The sequence below is a fragment of the Diadema antillarum genome, unplaced genomic scaffold (assembly GCF_040938485.1).
Source record: "Diadema antillarum isolate AM-2024a unplaced genomic scaffold, OU_Dant_1.0 scf00000035, whole genome shotgun sequence".
NCBI lineage: Eukaryota > Metazoa > Echinodermata > Echinoidea > Diadematoida > Diadematidae > Diadema > Diadema antillarum.
The window spans coordinates 509,523-524,004 of record NW_027270924.1 but is presented as its reverse complement, the minus strand read 5'-3'; the positions used below and the strand labels follow the sequence as shown (position 1 = coordinate 524,004).

Sequence of the window (14,482 nt, the reverse complement as noted above, 5' to 3'; positions counted from 1 at the left end):
GGTTTTACATTGCTGTTTTGTATTTCTTATTCACTATGTTTTTGTGATGAACAGTATGCCTGCACACTGTGGACCACCACGAAACACCAGCAGGGAAGCCTGGGAGTCGATATTATTCACCCGTTTCCTTCGGAGTCGTGTGAAGCATACCAACATGTCACTGCGGTTTTCACCTGCTCTGTACAAGGTGTTTAGTGGAATCATCTACACTTGTAGGTGTGTCAGTGATGACTCTTATCACACTCTTGGCCACCACTCTAGTGTTCCATCTGTGGGATGGTAGTGGGTTTTGTTTTGCTCTGTCTTTTTGTTCCATGACAGAGAAGGGATGGCATGATGGTGAAGAACATTGGCACAGCTCATCTTCTCTGGCCAGAATCCTAGGACAGTCTGATTTGGGCGCCTCGCTGCCTACGCCATCCCATACCAACCATGCCAGGCATCGGTGCACTTCATAAAATCCCAGTAAGGGAAAGATGTGAAGTGCTTCTGAACCCAGCATGCACACTTGCTAACATGCTAGATGCACTCCTGTGATATCACCTCCTGCAGTGCTGATGCCATCACTATTTGCAGGAAGTCTTCCAAGGATTATCAAGGCCATCCTCTCGCATACCATGTGCCCTTGTAAGCCTGACCTTACCTGGACCAACATTTTTTTTTCTCAGTGAATTCAGCATGTTGCCAGATCCTTGTGATGGTAGCGAGTCACGTCTTGAATACTGAAGTCCTATAAATGCTTCATGAAATGCTTGACCATAAGCATGTTAACCTGCTGAAGACGAGTCCTGAGTATACTCGGGCAAGTATCTATGGGAAATGCATGTTGTAGCAAAATCAGCCTTTCCTCAATCGGTTTAAGTCCATTTGGTTGCAGCAGTAATGTGCTTTGGAACGGCGGCTATGAGACGGAGGGAGAAAAGCAATAAGTTAAGTACACTGTGCTAGAAATGGACATATGGTCACACTCTTTTTTTGCAAAGTGACAGTGGAAGAAAAAGCCAAAGCATTCTTGAGAACGGTAACAAGATGAAGAAGGAGCAGAGAAAAAGCATAGGCATCATGAACTTGCCAGGTTTGACTGTTTAGTCATTAGTGGAGGTATTGCAGAGAATGGCAGAGGAAAATGAAAATACTGTGGAAGTTATCAGACCATTAGGGCATGCTCCTTGCATTGTAGGAAAGGCGACCTGAAACTGTTTTCTTATGCAATTATGTGTTACATCTTTGAAGAAAGAGACAAAGGTCAGTCTCTCAATGTGAGTCCTGCCATGGGTCGTTCGTCAATGATATGTTGACGAACAAATGAACTGGTGTGAACACCTCCTTTTCCTCTTCTTTCTCCATTTCTCCCTCTCCTCCTCCTTCGGTTGATACATGACTTGCCTTTGCTGCAATGACTGCCTTCCACTTTTATGGGAGAGCAGAGCAGTCTTGCCAACGTGTGGCAAAATTCTGGCACCAGCTTATCTCCTCAGGAATTGAACCAACAAGCTTGCACCTCCGAGGTGCATTCTTCAAGCACTGAGCCTAGTCCCCTATATGTACAGACATACTCTTTGTTGTCGAGTATGTTATGTGAGCACTGGGAGAATTTTACCTGGGTGTCTCCTCTTTACCACAGAATGAAATATTGTGGTCTAAGCTAGTGCTTGTGCGAAAAACGAATCACCTCTGATGACGTCTGTAATGGTATTACCCAGGGAAGCAGTACTGGAGACAGTGGATGCTTGCTAGAGAAGCATTACCTACATATGCTTTATAGCGGCTGTGGCCTGTTTCCTCAAGAGGTTTGCAATTATCTCAAATGCAATACCTGTAGTAACAGTCATTGCAAACCTGACTGAAATTCTCACAACTGACAATGTGATTCCTCGCTGCTGTCATCGTAAAAGCAATTGTTGCAGTTTATGATAATTGCAAACATCATCTAGAAAGTGGGCCCCCTGGACTGGATTGGATGCAGATGCCTTGGAATGGAGGACTGTCTCAGCCCTGCTGTCTGAACTTAGTTATCAAGCTAGATACGTATGAGAACTAGCAAACAAAGGAGAATAAAAGAGAAACAAATCGAAGCAAAAAGGAATATCCCCTTCCCCTCAAAAAATAGCAATAACAACAACAAAATAAAGACCAATGAAAAGAAAGAAACAACAACCCCTAACTTACTCTCCCCCCCCCCCCTCAAAAAAAAAAAAAAAAAAACTTTCTTCTACATAGCAGAGACCAGTTATGTTCATTCCACTCAAAGGATTAATTTGTGGGGCATGGCCATTTTTTGCATTTGCTGCAAATATCATTACTGTAAAAGTGGAAATTTTCGCGCATTTTGTGCAACCAGAAACTAGCGCGAAAATAAAAGCACAAGAATATTTTTGCTTGCCATATGTTTTTGTGCGTGATGTCTTGATTCAGCGAAATTGAAAACACACGAAAGTCTTCTGACCCTGGCTAAGCACAAAAATATCCACTTTACAGTAATTTCTTAACATACATTGAAGGGTAGAGGCTAATTGATTGTTTATGTGTAGACTTCTAATTGTACCTGACAAAACAAGTACAATAAAACAACATTCAAATGATGTGTATAATGCTTTTTCATAAACATGGACTCCGGTATTATTTCATTCTTCTCATCTCGAGAGGTACTTTAATCTCTCAGCAGCTGTTTAAAAAAAAAGTGAGATAAAAGCAGAAGAGATGTCACATTGTCCAAAGAACATGTGTCAATTCAGTGATCTATGTGATGTAGAGCAGAAAAAATACCTATATCTTTTCTTCTAGAACTGTAATAACATCTTGAAGACTGTTGAGAATTGCCTTAGAATGTTGAAGTTTCTTCATGTCATGCTCACTTAACCTCCTTCTCCAGTCAAATGTGACAATTTCTTTGCAATGTGAAAACAACTGAGAAGACTGTGTTGAAGTGTAAACTCGGCATGCCAACATCTCTTGAGTAGTATAAATGTGTGTTTCAATTTGTCTGGAAATGTTTTGAATGCTTTTTCATACAGTATGTGTTTTAATCATCCATCATTGCAGGAGTGAATTAAGCAAAGTATCACAGGATAGCCATTGGTCACCCTCTTAATTAAACAGCTTTTTTTTATTGCTTTACCATTTCCAATAGACTTTAGCCTTGGATAATTGATGCATTGTCTGCAAAATTGTAGGCTGGTTTATACATCTTTTAGACTTCATTGTGGTCATGTCATTCATTATTTAGCACAATTGTTCAAAACTTGTATTTCCTGTATTTTTTTGCCAGGATTTATTACTCTGATTATACAGGTGGCTCACTATCTTTTTGAATTAAGTACAGCTTGATCCATATGTCCGTATTATTATTTCAGTGATATATGTGAGCATTTGGTATGTACATTGCAGTGCCTTTTAATTCACATTCTTCTATAGAATATACCTGATGTTCTATCTGAACACCCTTTCTACTATGTTTTCTTTCGTCACATTTCTGGTGACTCTAAGGTGCATGCATGTCATTTGTCATGGACTTTGAGTGAAGGTATTCAGAAGCATGTTACATGTAGGTGTTATTTTCCACTGCAAATATAGATTTCAAACTTTTAATTTGCATTGCTCTTTCTGCTTTACCTTCCTTCATCAACTCTGCCTTCCTCATCTCCACTTTCTTCTGTCCCGATCTCCTTTTCACCCTGTGTTCTCTTTTCCCTTCTCTTTTATCCTTATGCTCAATTCCACCTTTTATTTGGCAGTAGAAGCAGTGATGGTCAGTTGAGTCCATCAGGAGGTGTAGAACCTGATCCTAGTGCTGGTTTGGACCCTGCTCTACAGCCCAGTGTGAGCAAAGAGTCTGTTGATTCCGACAAAGTGATTGGTGAGTTTGTAGCAACACCCTAGGATGAGGATCGTGCCCCCACTGTATTGCCTTTGGGTCTCTGTAATGAAGGGCAACAGCATTGCCCAGTGTTTATTGTAGGGTTGGACAAGGCTGAAATTTAGCTTTGGTTTCTATTCCACCATATCAGAAAGTGAAAAAAAAAATACAAACAAGAATACAAAAGCAATCTCAAAATACAAAGTAAGACTGATTCTTGTATACACACAATTTTGTACAAAACGACATTGCCATATTAAAGCCTCTCTTCTATGCTACACATTGTTTATGATAGCGTTGAATATCAGAATTCCCCGTATGTGAAGAGTATGATTTTAATAATAGACAGCAGTATATGAACATAGAAGTTTGCTAAACTCAAAGTGAGGCAGGCTTTAACCTCTTTCACAGTACTTGCATCCATGAATATATTGTGACCCTTTATTCACACTTTTACCCTCTAATTAGGGCATATAGATTGATATTTGGTAGAAGGAGGTATTTTTTTTTTGTTAGATTTTGCATACATATGCTGGAAGGTGTTTGGCTGAAATTCTCCCCAGTTGGTTAATGAATGCATTGTAGGTTTGATTTTGATATACTGATTCCTCTATAAACTAGGGTAACTATGAGTTTTAGAGCTCATTTAGGACAGCAAGTTTGTAGGAAGATGTTGTATATGTGGCAAAGGTTTTGGAAAAGCAGGATTGCTGTATGTGCATATTTCTTGTCCATTGTCCAAAATATGCAGTTGGGGTTGAGTGAACATATTAAAGATATGTTAATGAATCTTCGGCCTGCACTCTTTCGAGTGGTATTTCCACAGAAGTTGTGTCATGTTTTGTAAACCCCTGTACAGGAGCCCAGTACATTATTCCAGTGACTGGCTTCTTCTGCAAGGTCTGCTCCAAGTTTTTCAACACCAGGCGGCTTGCCTACGATATGCACTGCAAGAGCAACAAACACATCAACAAGTCATTTGTGAGTATCGTTGCTGCTGTTAAAGGAAACCAAAACCCAAAGAGAAATGTGGATTGAATGAAAGCAGCAACATTAGTAGAACACATCAGTGAAAGTTTGAGGAAAATCGGACGATCGATGCAAAAGTTATGAAATTTTAAAGTTTTGGTGTTGGAACCGCTGGATGAGAAGACTACTAGAGATTATGACGTATGTGTGGACAACAATATAAAGAAAATATAAAGGGAATTCCTCAAAAATTCATTTTTCATGAAAATTACACATTCCATCAACTTGATACTGACATATGTTAAAGGCATAATTTACCATTTGCAGATGAAACAAAAACCCAGCATTGGTGCTTTAAAATAGTTCTGAAATGTGAGTTAGGGATAGAAACAATCACTGTAAAAATTTGAATCTGTATAATCAATGTTAAGTGTTGTTAAATACACAAAATGTGAACAATAGTTATAATTAAAATGTTTCCAGACTAAACCATGTACAGTTACGCTTTATTGAGAAAAACACTGATATCTCCTTATATTTTAGGCTTTATTGCAAAAATGATATATGGTAGGATGTTTTGTGATACAACTGGCCTACACATGTGCATCAAATGTGATATCTTGAACATTTTTGAAATCACTGCTCCCAAAGGTAAACTGGACCTTTAAGGGTAGCAATTACTCCCCCTGCTTTCTGAAAGCAGTTAGTCAAGTGCTCTTTCATTATGCTAGAAAAGTGAATTTTTGAGGAATTCCCTTTATATTTTCTTTATATTGTTGTCCACACATACGTCATAATCTCTAGTAGTCTCCTCATCCAGTGGTTCCAACACCAAAATTTTAAAAAATTTTAACTTTTGCATCTATTGTCCGATTTTCCTCAAACTTTTACTGATGTGTTCTACTGATGATGCTGCTTTCACTCAAATCACATTTCTCTTTGGGTTTTGGTTCCCTTTAATGTGGCCCTCTTTGTCACTTCACAAGTTTTTCATTAGCTTACCCACATAGATGCACTTACCCAATATCTGTTTGTTTGAGGCAAATTATGATGAATGATAACATTTTCATGGAAAATCACTTGAGTATTAAAATTAATCCTCGTATACATATAATGGAGAGGTAAGAGTATGTTCGTAGAGATGTGGTGCATGTGAGGGTATTTACAATGGGACAACAAGTACAACATTGGGAATACCCTAGAGTGTGCCACATCTCAACTGAACATATCCGGGCAATTACCCTCAAAGGGCAATTACCCCCTGGCTAAAAACTGGTAAGCGGTAAGGTTAGAGTAAAGATTAGGGTTAGGGTTAGGTTTAGTGTTAGGAATTTAGGTTAGGGTTAGGGTTAGGATTAGAGCCAGGGGAAGGGTGCGGGGTGCTTGCCCAGGGGGTAATTGCCCTAGACCTCAAATGAAACAGACATGCCCTTTTTTATAAAATGGGTCTGTGAAGTCCCCCCAACCCCTCCCCTACTAAAACAGCTTTGTATTGTAATGCCGTGCAAAGATGTGTAAATCAAAGCGATTATCTTTGTTCGTGCCCCGTGCGCAGCAGGCAGTAATCTGCCACAGAATGAAACTCAATGCAGTTATACTTCATTGCATGTACTTTTTGCACTCCCATATGTGCGAGCAAAATAGTGAATGATTATGATAATGAATAACACTTTACAGCTTAATACTGATGTTTCTAAGCGCATTAATCCGGAAAAACAAACAAACAGACAAACAAACCTGCAACTTGTGACCAACTTCAGCAGTACTGTGTGGCTTCATTGTTGAAACTATTTTAGGAAATAGCAATAATGAATTTGTGTGAATGCTGCTAACTTACTGGGAAAATGCTTTGTGTAAATATTTTGTGTCAAAACCAGTGGAAGGATGTGAGGATCAAATATTGTTACCTTGTCTAAATTGTGTGTTATCCTGACTGGTATTGCCAGTTCATGATGATATTCTATAATTCTTATAACTATCATCTGCTTATCTCTGATATTCATGTTGACATGTTCCTTGTTCTTCCTGTGTGAGTTTGTCCTGTGATCCATGGCAACCTTATAGTGCAATTACATGTCAGCTCATATGGTCATGATTACAACAACTAAATAGTAATGGGAATTCACCATTGTAGAACTTGGCTCCCCCCCCCCCCCCCCCCCACCCCCAAATATAAATAAAGATCTGTGCGAAGGTAGGGTCTAGACACCCCAGAAGCCTGTAAAAGCAATATTTTGACATTAACATTTCTATCTCAATTATGCTTATTAGTCTGTGGCTAGATACATTTTTTTTTCATGTGTGTAAGTTGAGTCATGTACCTTCCATGTCTGTACACGTGAGCACTCATTTTCAACCCATTCCTCTTTGCCGTTAAAAAAAAAAAAAAATCATATAATTTGAAAATGTTCAGAATGAAGTCGATCAACCAGTTTCTTATGAAATGAAAGGGCATGGCAAATGTATGCTGAAAATTTGAATCCAACTTTGTAAAGAGTAATGAGTAATTAGTTGGCGACATAAATACAATGTTTTGTCTGTCTCTCTCTATAGACGCGGTTGAAGCATGACTCTTTGCTGCAGCAGCACCAAGCATCAAAGGCAGCCAAAGGAAATAAAGGTAATTTTTTTTTTTTACTATACATAGAACCAAACTTGCCCTTGTCATCTGCTGATATTGAAGAAGATTGGTATCTGGAAGATGTATTTGAGTTTTGTTATTTGTTTCATAGTATTTAATGACTCATTGTTTGTTTTTTTTTAACTAACGAGAGGTAACATTGCAGGTTCATATGATAATTTGATAACAGAAAAGTCTTGTGCAACTTACAGTTCGGTCTTCAAAAATATGAAAATGGGAGCCACAATTCATTAAAAAATATGCAAGTTAATGATCATTTAAGAAGGGATAACAAAACAGAAATCAGAATTGATGCAGACTTGTATGTTGTGTATATTTCTTTGGAAGCTGCATCCTATTTTATGAGTGGAAAGGGTGAGTCGCATGTTCCTTGCCGTTTCATTTATGCTGATATTCACTGCCTTTTTTTGTGTGTCTATTTTATGTAGGTTTGCTCGTTAAAGTCTTTAATGACTCGAGCACTAAGAGAGAAGTGTCTACAGAGGCTTCTCACAGCCAGCCGCTGTTACAGGGAGCACTTCCTCTGCAACCAGGAGCGCTTGTAGAAAGTTTGCAAGTGCCGCAGCTGCCAGGAATGCCTGACGAGCAGCAGCTGCGTGCGGTGCTGCTCCCCGACCGACCTCGGGACAAGCGACTGACGGAGGAGCTGCTAAAGGAGCAGATTCAGCACGCCACAAACCCACAGGCAGAGCTCCTTGCAGAGCAGGAGGCTGCAGTGGAAGAAGAGAGGCGGCGGCAGGAGAAGGAGCGCATGGAGAGAGAACTCCAAGATAAGCTGGAAAAGGAACGGGAGAAGGCCGCGAAAATCAAGGAGATGGAAATGCTGGAGGCACGGATGAAGGAGGAGCAGCGAAAGATTGACCGCCTAAAGAAGGAAGAGATGCAGTTGGTCCAAGCCGAGAAGGAGAAGAAGGAGCAAGAGCGGGAGAGGGAGAAGATCAAGCAGGAGCTCCTCAGGGCTGAGGAGGAACGGCTGAAGAAAGAGCAGATCCTCAAGGAGCAGCTGAGGGCCGAGGAGGAGATGATGCGACACCAGATGCTGGAGATGCAGCGGGAGGAGGAGAAACTCTTCCTGGTGGGCAAGCGCCTCCAGGATGAGATGCTGAAGGAGAAGCAGATGCAGGCAGAGCTTGAGAGGCATGCAGCAGAGGAGGAGGAAAGAGCCTATTTCTCCAGACGTTACAGGGAAGAAGAGGTTTATCCAGAGGTCATGGATGCACCGCCCTTGGACAGTCGCTCCAACAACAGGGAGGACACTGGCCATAACAGGAGTTATTTCTCGAAAACTAGTGGGGCTGCTCGGAGGAGAGCCAAGGCTTACAAGGAGGGTTTGCCTCCCAGAGCAGACACCAGGATGCCACCAGAACAAGAGGACCTTGACATGGGATGGACTAATGACCGGCCACGCAGAAGGCGTGGTAGGAGGCGTGGCAATCGCAGATCGGAAGATGCACATGACAGAGAGATGCCTGAGAGTTGCCCAGGTGAATGGCCTCCACCTTTCCAGTCCAGATCTCCTCCACCTTTTGACTCAAGGTCAGACATATCGGTGTCTCCTCCACCGAGATCGAATTCTCCAGCAAGGAAATCGCCAGATAGGCATTTACCAGCAAGGAAACCTTCATCAAGGAAATCTCCGGTGCCTAGAGGTCCAGCAAGAAGATCTCCGGGAAGATTTTCTTCCATGCGGCAATCTCATGAAAGTCCTTCTCCGGCGAGAGGTTCACATGGAAGTGTTTCTCCTCTGAGAAGATCGCTCGGAGGCGCTTCTCCTGGACGAATTCCCACAGGTCGATCGTCAAGAGAGAGTTCTCGGGTGCAGAGATCCCCGCCTAAGGCACCACCTGCAAAGAGCCATGCTACTATTCCTCCATCAGGAGTTCTCAGCGATCGGGAATCCCTCGAGGGGGACATCAGTGACGACGAGTTAGTCGACTTCGGGGAAGATTTTAGTGTTGTGGATGAAGTGTCTGGGTGACAAGGTTATGTCAAAACAAAGGCTATCATCACAGTTGGTTGTCATGAATCTTTTGCTCAGGGGAACCTGGTATGCCACATATATATACTCTATCGGTTTTACAGAATTTCGGTTTAAGTGGGTCAAAATGGTTAAATCTGCTTCCTGTAGGTCGCCTTTTCCCCCCAAAGAACATGGCATGCTTTCTTTCCAAAACTCTCTCATTCCAGTTCGAACATTTTGCGGCAGATATACATCAGGTTATTGAATTTCCAGATTGCACCTGTGCAAAAAATGTCTGAAAGGAAGACATAATGTACAAAGTGTGTTATGGTGGTCTGTTTTACATTTCGTAATGATTTCTTGATTAAACTTGCTATTTTGTAAATAGATTACATTCTAGTATCGATGTACAACAGGGAATAATATTTTACTTCTCAAATTTTGATTAGCAGTTTTGATCAATGGGAAAATACTTTTAACAAAGTTCTGTACAGTCCTATGAAAAAAAATAACAGACAAAAAAAAAACCCCTGCTACACACAAGAAATTTTATTTGGCAGTCATATAAAAAATGCATAGCAAATTGAGATGCGATATAAGGAAAATTATTCCGTATACAATGTAGTTGACATTTCCTTGAGTGACTTATTTCACTCCAGTTACTTCCACATTATGCATCTCGCGTTTTCAATTTGGAATTGTTGCAGTAATTGTGTGCTATCCCTTTGAAAAGAGATGGCGGTATAGTGTGTTGCTTTTATGATATTGATAGAATCATATGTTTGATTATGCATTGATGTTAACTTCATTATTTCTCGCAAGCTAGATCACAATTTGCAACTTGGTAGTGCACTTTCAGATATATAGCAAAAGAAAAGGAATGCTACTTATGCCTAATACAGTATGTTTGTTTTTCGTGATTTTCTTGAGTTGGGTGCTATTTCCGAATTCAAAAACACACAGAAAAGTCAACTCTCACCCTGACATGAATGTGACGTACACGCAAACATTTCTCCATTCAGTACTGTACTCCATAATCGTGAATTTAACCATTTACAAAATTGTTTGGAAGTTCCGATTCACAAAAAAATAGACTTGCTAATAAAAACATGGCTTATACAGTACTTTATGAAATGAGCAGCACATTGTATTTGTGGATTTAGCCGATGAAGTTTGCTTTTATTCAACCTTTTTTTCAATGCCAAATAAGTGGTAATAATTTGATATGTGATCAAGGAATATGCTGCAGATTTTATTTCTTGATCTTTGCCAGTTATGCTGTCATTAAGTTGTAGTTCAGCCATTTTGCTGCCTCATTCTGTTATGCAGACCACAGGCAATTTTTATCTTGTATCACACAGGTCCTGTGAAATGTGAAGAGTATAATTTCGAAGACTCAGTATCGTGAAGGAGATGTTTTGCAGCAACACAGTTTTATTCAAGCCCACACTTTTTATGTGATTCTCATATTTCCTAGTGTATAACATGAATGGAATGATGCATCTCCAACACCATATGTTTTGACAAGTTCACATAGAGAATGTGGTAATGACTTTTGCTCTTTCCCAAACCGTAGACAACTTTCAGTGATGCTGTTCAGATTAACGTCAAGGAGCATGTGGAAGGTTGCTCTTCCCAGTTCCCCGATTTCACTTGTCAAATGCCACTTTTGATTGTAATTTTGAAACTTTGTTCATCACAGCCATCTGTCTGTGCTGTACCCAAGGGAGTTTTGTGAATTGTACTGAGTATATAAAGCTGTATACATGAGCAATGAAGTAAAATTGATCATGTTGAGAGATACATGTATTGCACAATTGTTCACATCTTGGTAGCCTACACTCAAGATATGTCTGTAAATACTGTATGTCTGTCTGTATTTTTGTTATGTAGAAGCAGTTGTTCAGAGATCTGTGACGTTGTGTACTCATTTGTCATCATCAAACTCCTCCTATTATTCAAGATTTAACCCATTCTGTGCCAGGAACTTTGGACATTGTATGCAATGCAGTTCGAGTTGAGTTTTCTGTATACCAATTGGCACTCAAAGGACATAAGGGTTAAAGTAAACCATGTATATGAAGCCTCCCAGAGGATACTCACTATGTTAAGAAGCCTGTGCCAACACAATATTTCCTTACATTTTGTTAAATATTTTTGTTATCTTCTGTATATAATACAGGAAGCAGTGTCTGTGTGAAGAGTCTTGACAAACTCCTAAAAACTCTGTTATCATGAAGATTGCACGTAGTGAGTGCACCCTCGCAAGTCAGAGTTGTGCAGAAGATGCCATTACTAAGCAGTGGAGGTCCTTACCAATTGCTGGCAATTTCATGTTGATGTAGTAGTTCTCATTACTGCCCCATTTGCTGTTTTGTTTGTTTGTTCATTTGTTTTTAAAGAAGAGACCTCAAGATCGGAATCTCTTGTAAGACATATTTTATATTGTATGATTGCTACTGTATACCCCTCTTGACTTGGATCTGAAACAGTATAAATGTAGCCCAAAAAAAATTGTCAGAAAATTTTTGGTGTGTTTTTCCCCTTGTGTTTTGGAGGATACAGTACCCTAAAGAGAGGCATTTCTTACATATTCATATACAATGTATATGATATGATATACATGTACATGGACATATCAATCTATGTTTCCGTCTATATAGATATATAGATAAATGGAGAGATAGATAGATAGATAGATATAGATATAGATATATAAATGTATTGACATGTGTGTGTGTGTGTTTGTGTGTGTGTGTGTACAATGTATTAGTAAATACAGAACAGTGTGTATAGGCATTGTCAAATAAGCTTCAAATCCTGAATGTCTTGTGCTCCATCCACCCAGCAGACACATATAATTTCCTACATGTATATTGCACAGGCAAGTAAGTATTTTCAGACTGTGTGCTTGATATCATGTTTTGCCCACCCTTGCTGCAAAAGGTCACATTACACATGTGAAGAGTTCAATCCAAAAAATTGCATAAGTGCCATTTCTAAACATTTTAAGTACATGTGTAAGTCCAGCATCACATAGAGCAATACAAAATTTTCAGCCATGCCTCACATGTTACATAACAAGAAATATGATTGAAAATATGATTTAGAATATCCCATATTTTCTATCTATATTTCTTGATTTTAACAGCTTTAATCATGAATTGAAAATATCAAAAATTAACAAGAATGGGGTTTCCTATATAGTTTTGCAGTCAAATTCTTTATGTACATGTATATATATTGCCAAGAAAAGGACATGACTGTGAACTCGACATACACACTTGACAGTAGCAGCTGCCGCAGTGTGCTACAACCAGGCACTCTCACATTGCACCGTACCGACCTCCACAATGATGTAAATAAAGTTGCACATTATAGTGAACATACAAGTGCAGGGACAGATCCAGGAATTCCATCAAGGGGAGGTGCCTTTGCAGAATTAGAGGGGGGCACACGCATCCCCCCTTTTTTTTTTCTTTTTATTTCTTTTGTTTTAACCAAAATTAAAGAGGGGTGGGCCCCCTCTGGATCCGCCATTGCAAGTGCGTACATGAGCGACCCCATAACGGCATTTTTGTACGTCTTGATCAATGTTTCATGACACTTCCTCCTGACACTGTCAATGATACCTCGAGCTGTACCATGTAGCTAGCCAAGAACAAACACACAAACCAAAAACAAATAATATCTTGATGACCGATTAACACGAGAGGAAGGTAAAATGTCTGCACATTTTATCTACAAAGAATCAACGGAGAGAGACTTGCAAGACCGGTTTCGTATGCTGTAAATATGCAAGGATGGATGACATACACACACACATGCACACACAAAAGTAAATTCAATGAATAACCCAATTTCAACTGGAGCCATGACATAGCCAAGGAAACGAAAACATGCATCAAAACTTAAAATCATATGGAATTGTGGAACATGGGGAAAAATTATCAAAAAAGTTACATCAGATGGACAGAGTACACTGAATTACGGTAAAACGTGCATTTGTAATTGACTTATTAGTGTGAAACAAAATTCAATGGTAAAGATTATTACAATGATGCTAGCAATAACATTGAATGATGATCTTTTCACGTGTAGGGCAATTAAATATGTACGCGTAACATCATTTTGCCGTCTCTGCATGATGACTTTGAACTCGAAAGGATGAAAAGCAATAAATACAAATACAAAAATACAAATATGGTCATACATTATTATACAGGTAATGCTGCGTTTGCTTGTTTGCAGCATAGTCTGTTTGCAACTACGATCTTAGTCCATTTTCATTGTATCCTGTTCACCTTGGCTTTAAAGTAGACTTCCGGATGATTTTCAGACTTGTACACGCATTTGAACATATATATTGGTTATCCTGGGTATTGGTTATGCTGGGTACAAAGTTTCTAGTGATTGGGACAAGGGATAAGAATGTTTGTAAAATTCACAATAGGATGTAAATTCATAACATGATTTTGGTTTCTCTGCTCAAGGACCACAATAAATTCCACAAAATCTATATAAGGCACTGTCGATCTATGTAATACATGATGTAAAACTATATGAATCGTCTGTAATGTCTCTTTAATCTGTAACTTACAGGCAAGCACACAGAATAGCGATCTACAGTGCGTATTAAAAAAAGAAAAGTAATAGGCCCTACAGTGCGTATCAAAAAAAAAAAGTAATCCAAATTTGGAGGGCTACTATTTCATTATTGTTACCAATGGAGAGCGTAATATTGGTTGTTAGAAATAGGCAACTCTTCCTCTTTCCATTAATATCTAATTATATCAACAAATTGATTGGTTGATTGATTTGAATCTATATCCACTTTGAGTTCCCAAACGTATGAAACTATAGCGTAACTAAGTTACGCTGATTATTTGAACTATTACTATGATGTAATACGTTGTCAATTTTTTGGTACAAAAATAATTGAAACAATAATACATGCAGGGCCTACTTATATAACATCACTTGCAACACTTGGTGTCAAAAGAACCAAATTGGCCGAAACTAAATCAAAAGCACGGCTTGTATTACTTAGTCCCCC

The 14,482-nt window shown here is 39.3% G+C and overlaps 1 protein-coding gene across 1 annotated transcript in view; it reads left to right on the top strand.

Moving 5' to 3' along the window:
- The window catches only part of LOC139744425 (uncharacterized), a 38,591-nt gene extending 29,147 nt beyond the window's left edge, over window positions 1-9,444 (top strand). The window contains exons 5-8 of the mRNA XM_071654868.1: window positions 3,735-3,856; window positions 4,716-4,837; window positions 7,379-7,445; window positions 7,895-9,444. Of these exons, the coding sequence (XP_071510969.1) occupies window positions 3,735-3,856; window positions 4,716-4,837; window positions 7,379-7,445; window positions 7,895-9,444 (1,861 nt within the window). The remainder of the gene's footprint in view (window positions 1-3,734; window positions 3,857-4,715; window positions 4,838-7,378; window positions 7,446-7,894) is intronic.
- Window positions 9,445-14,482: the final 5,038 nt, after the last annotated feature.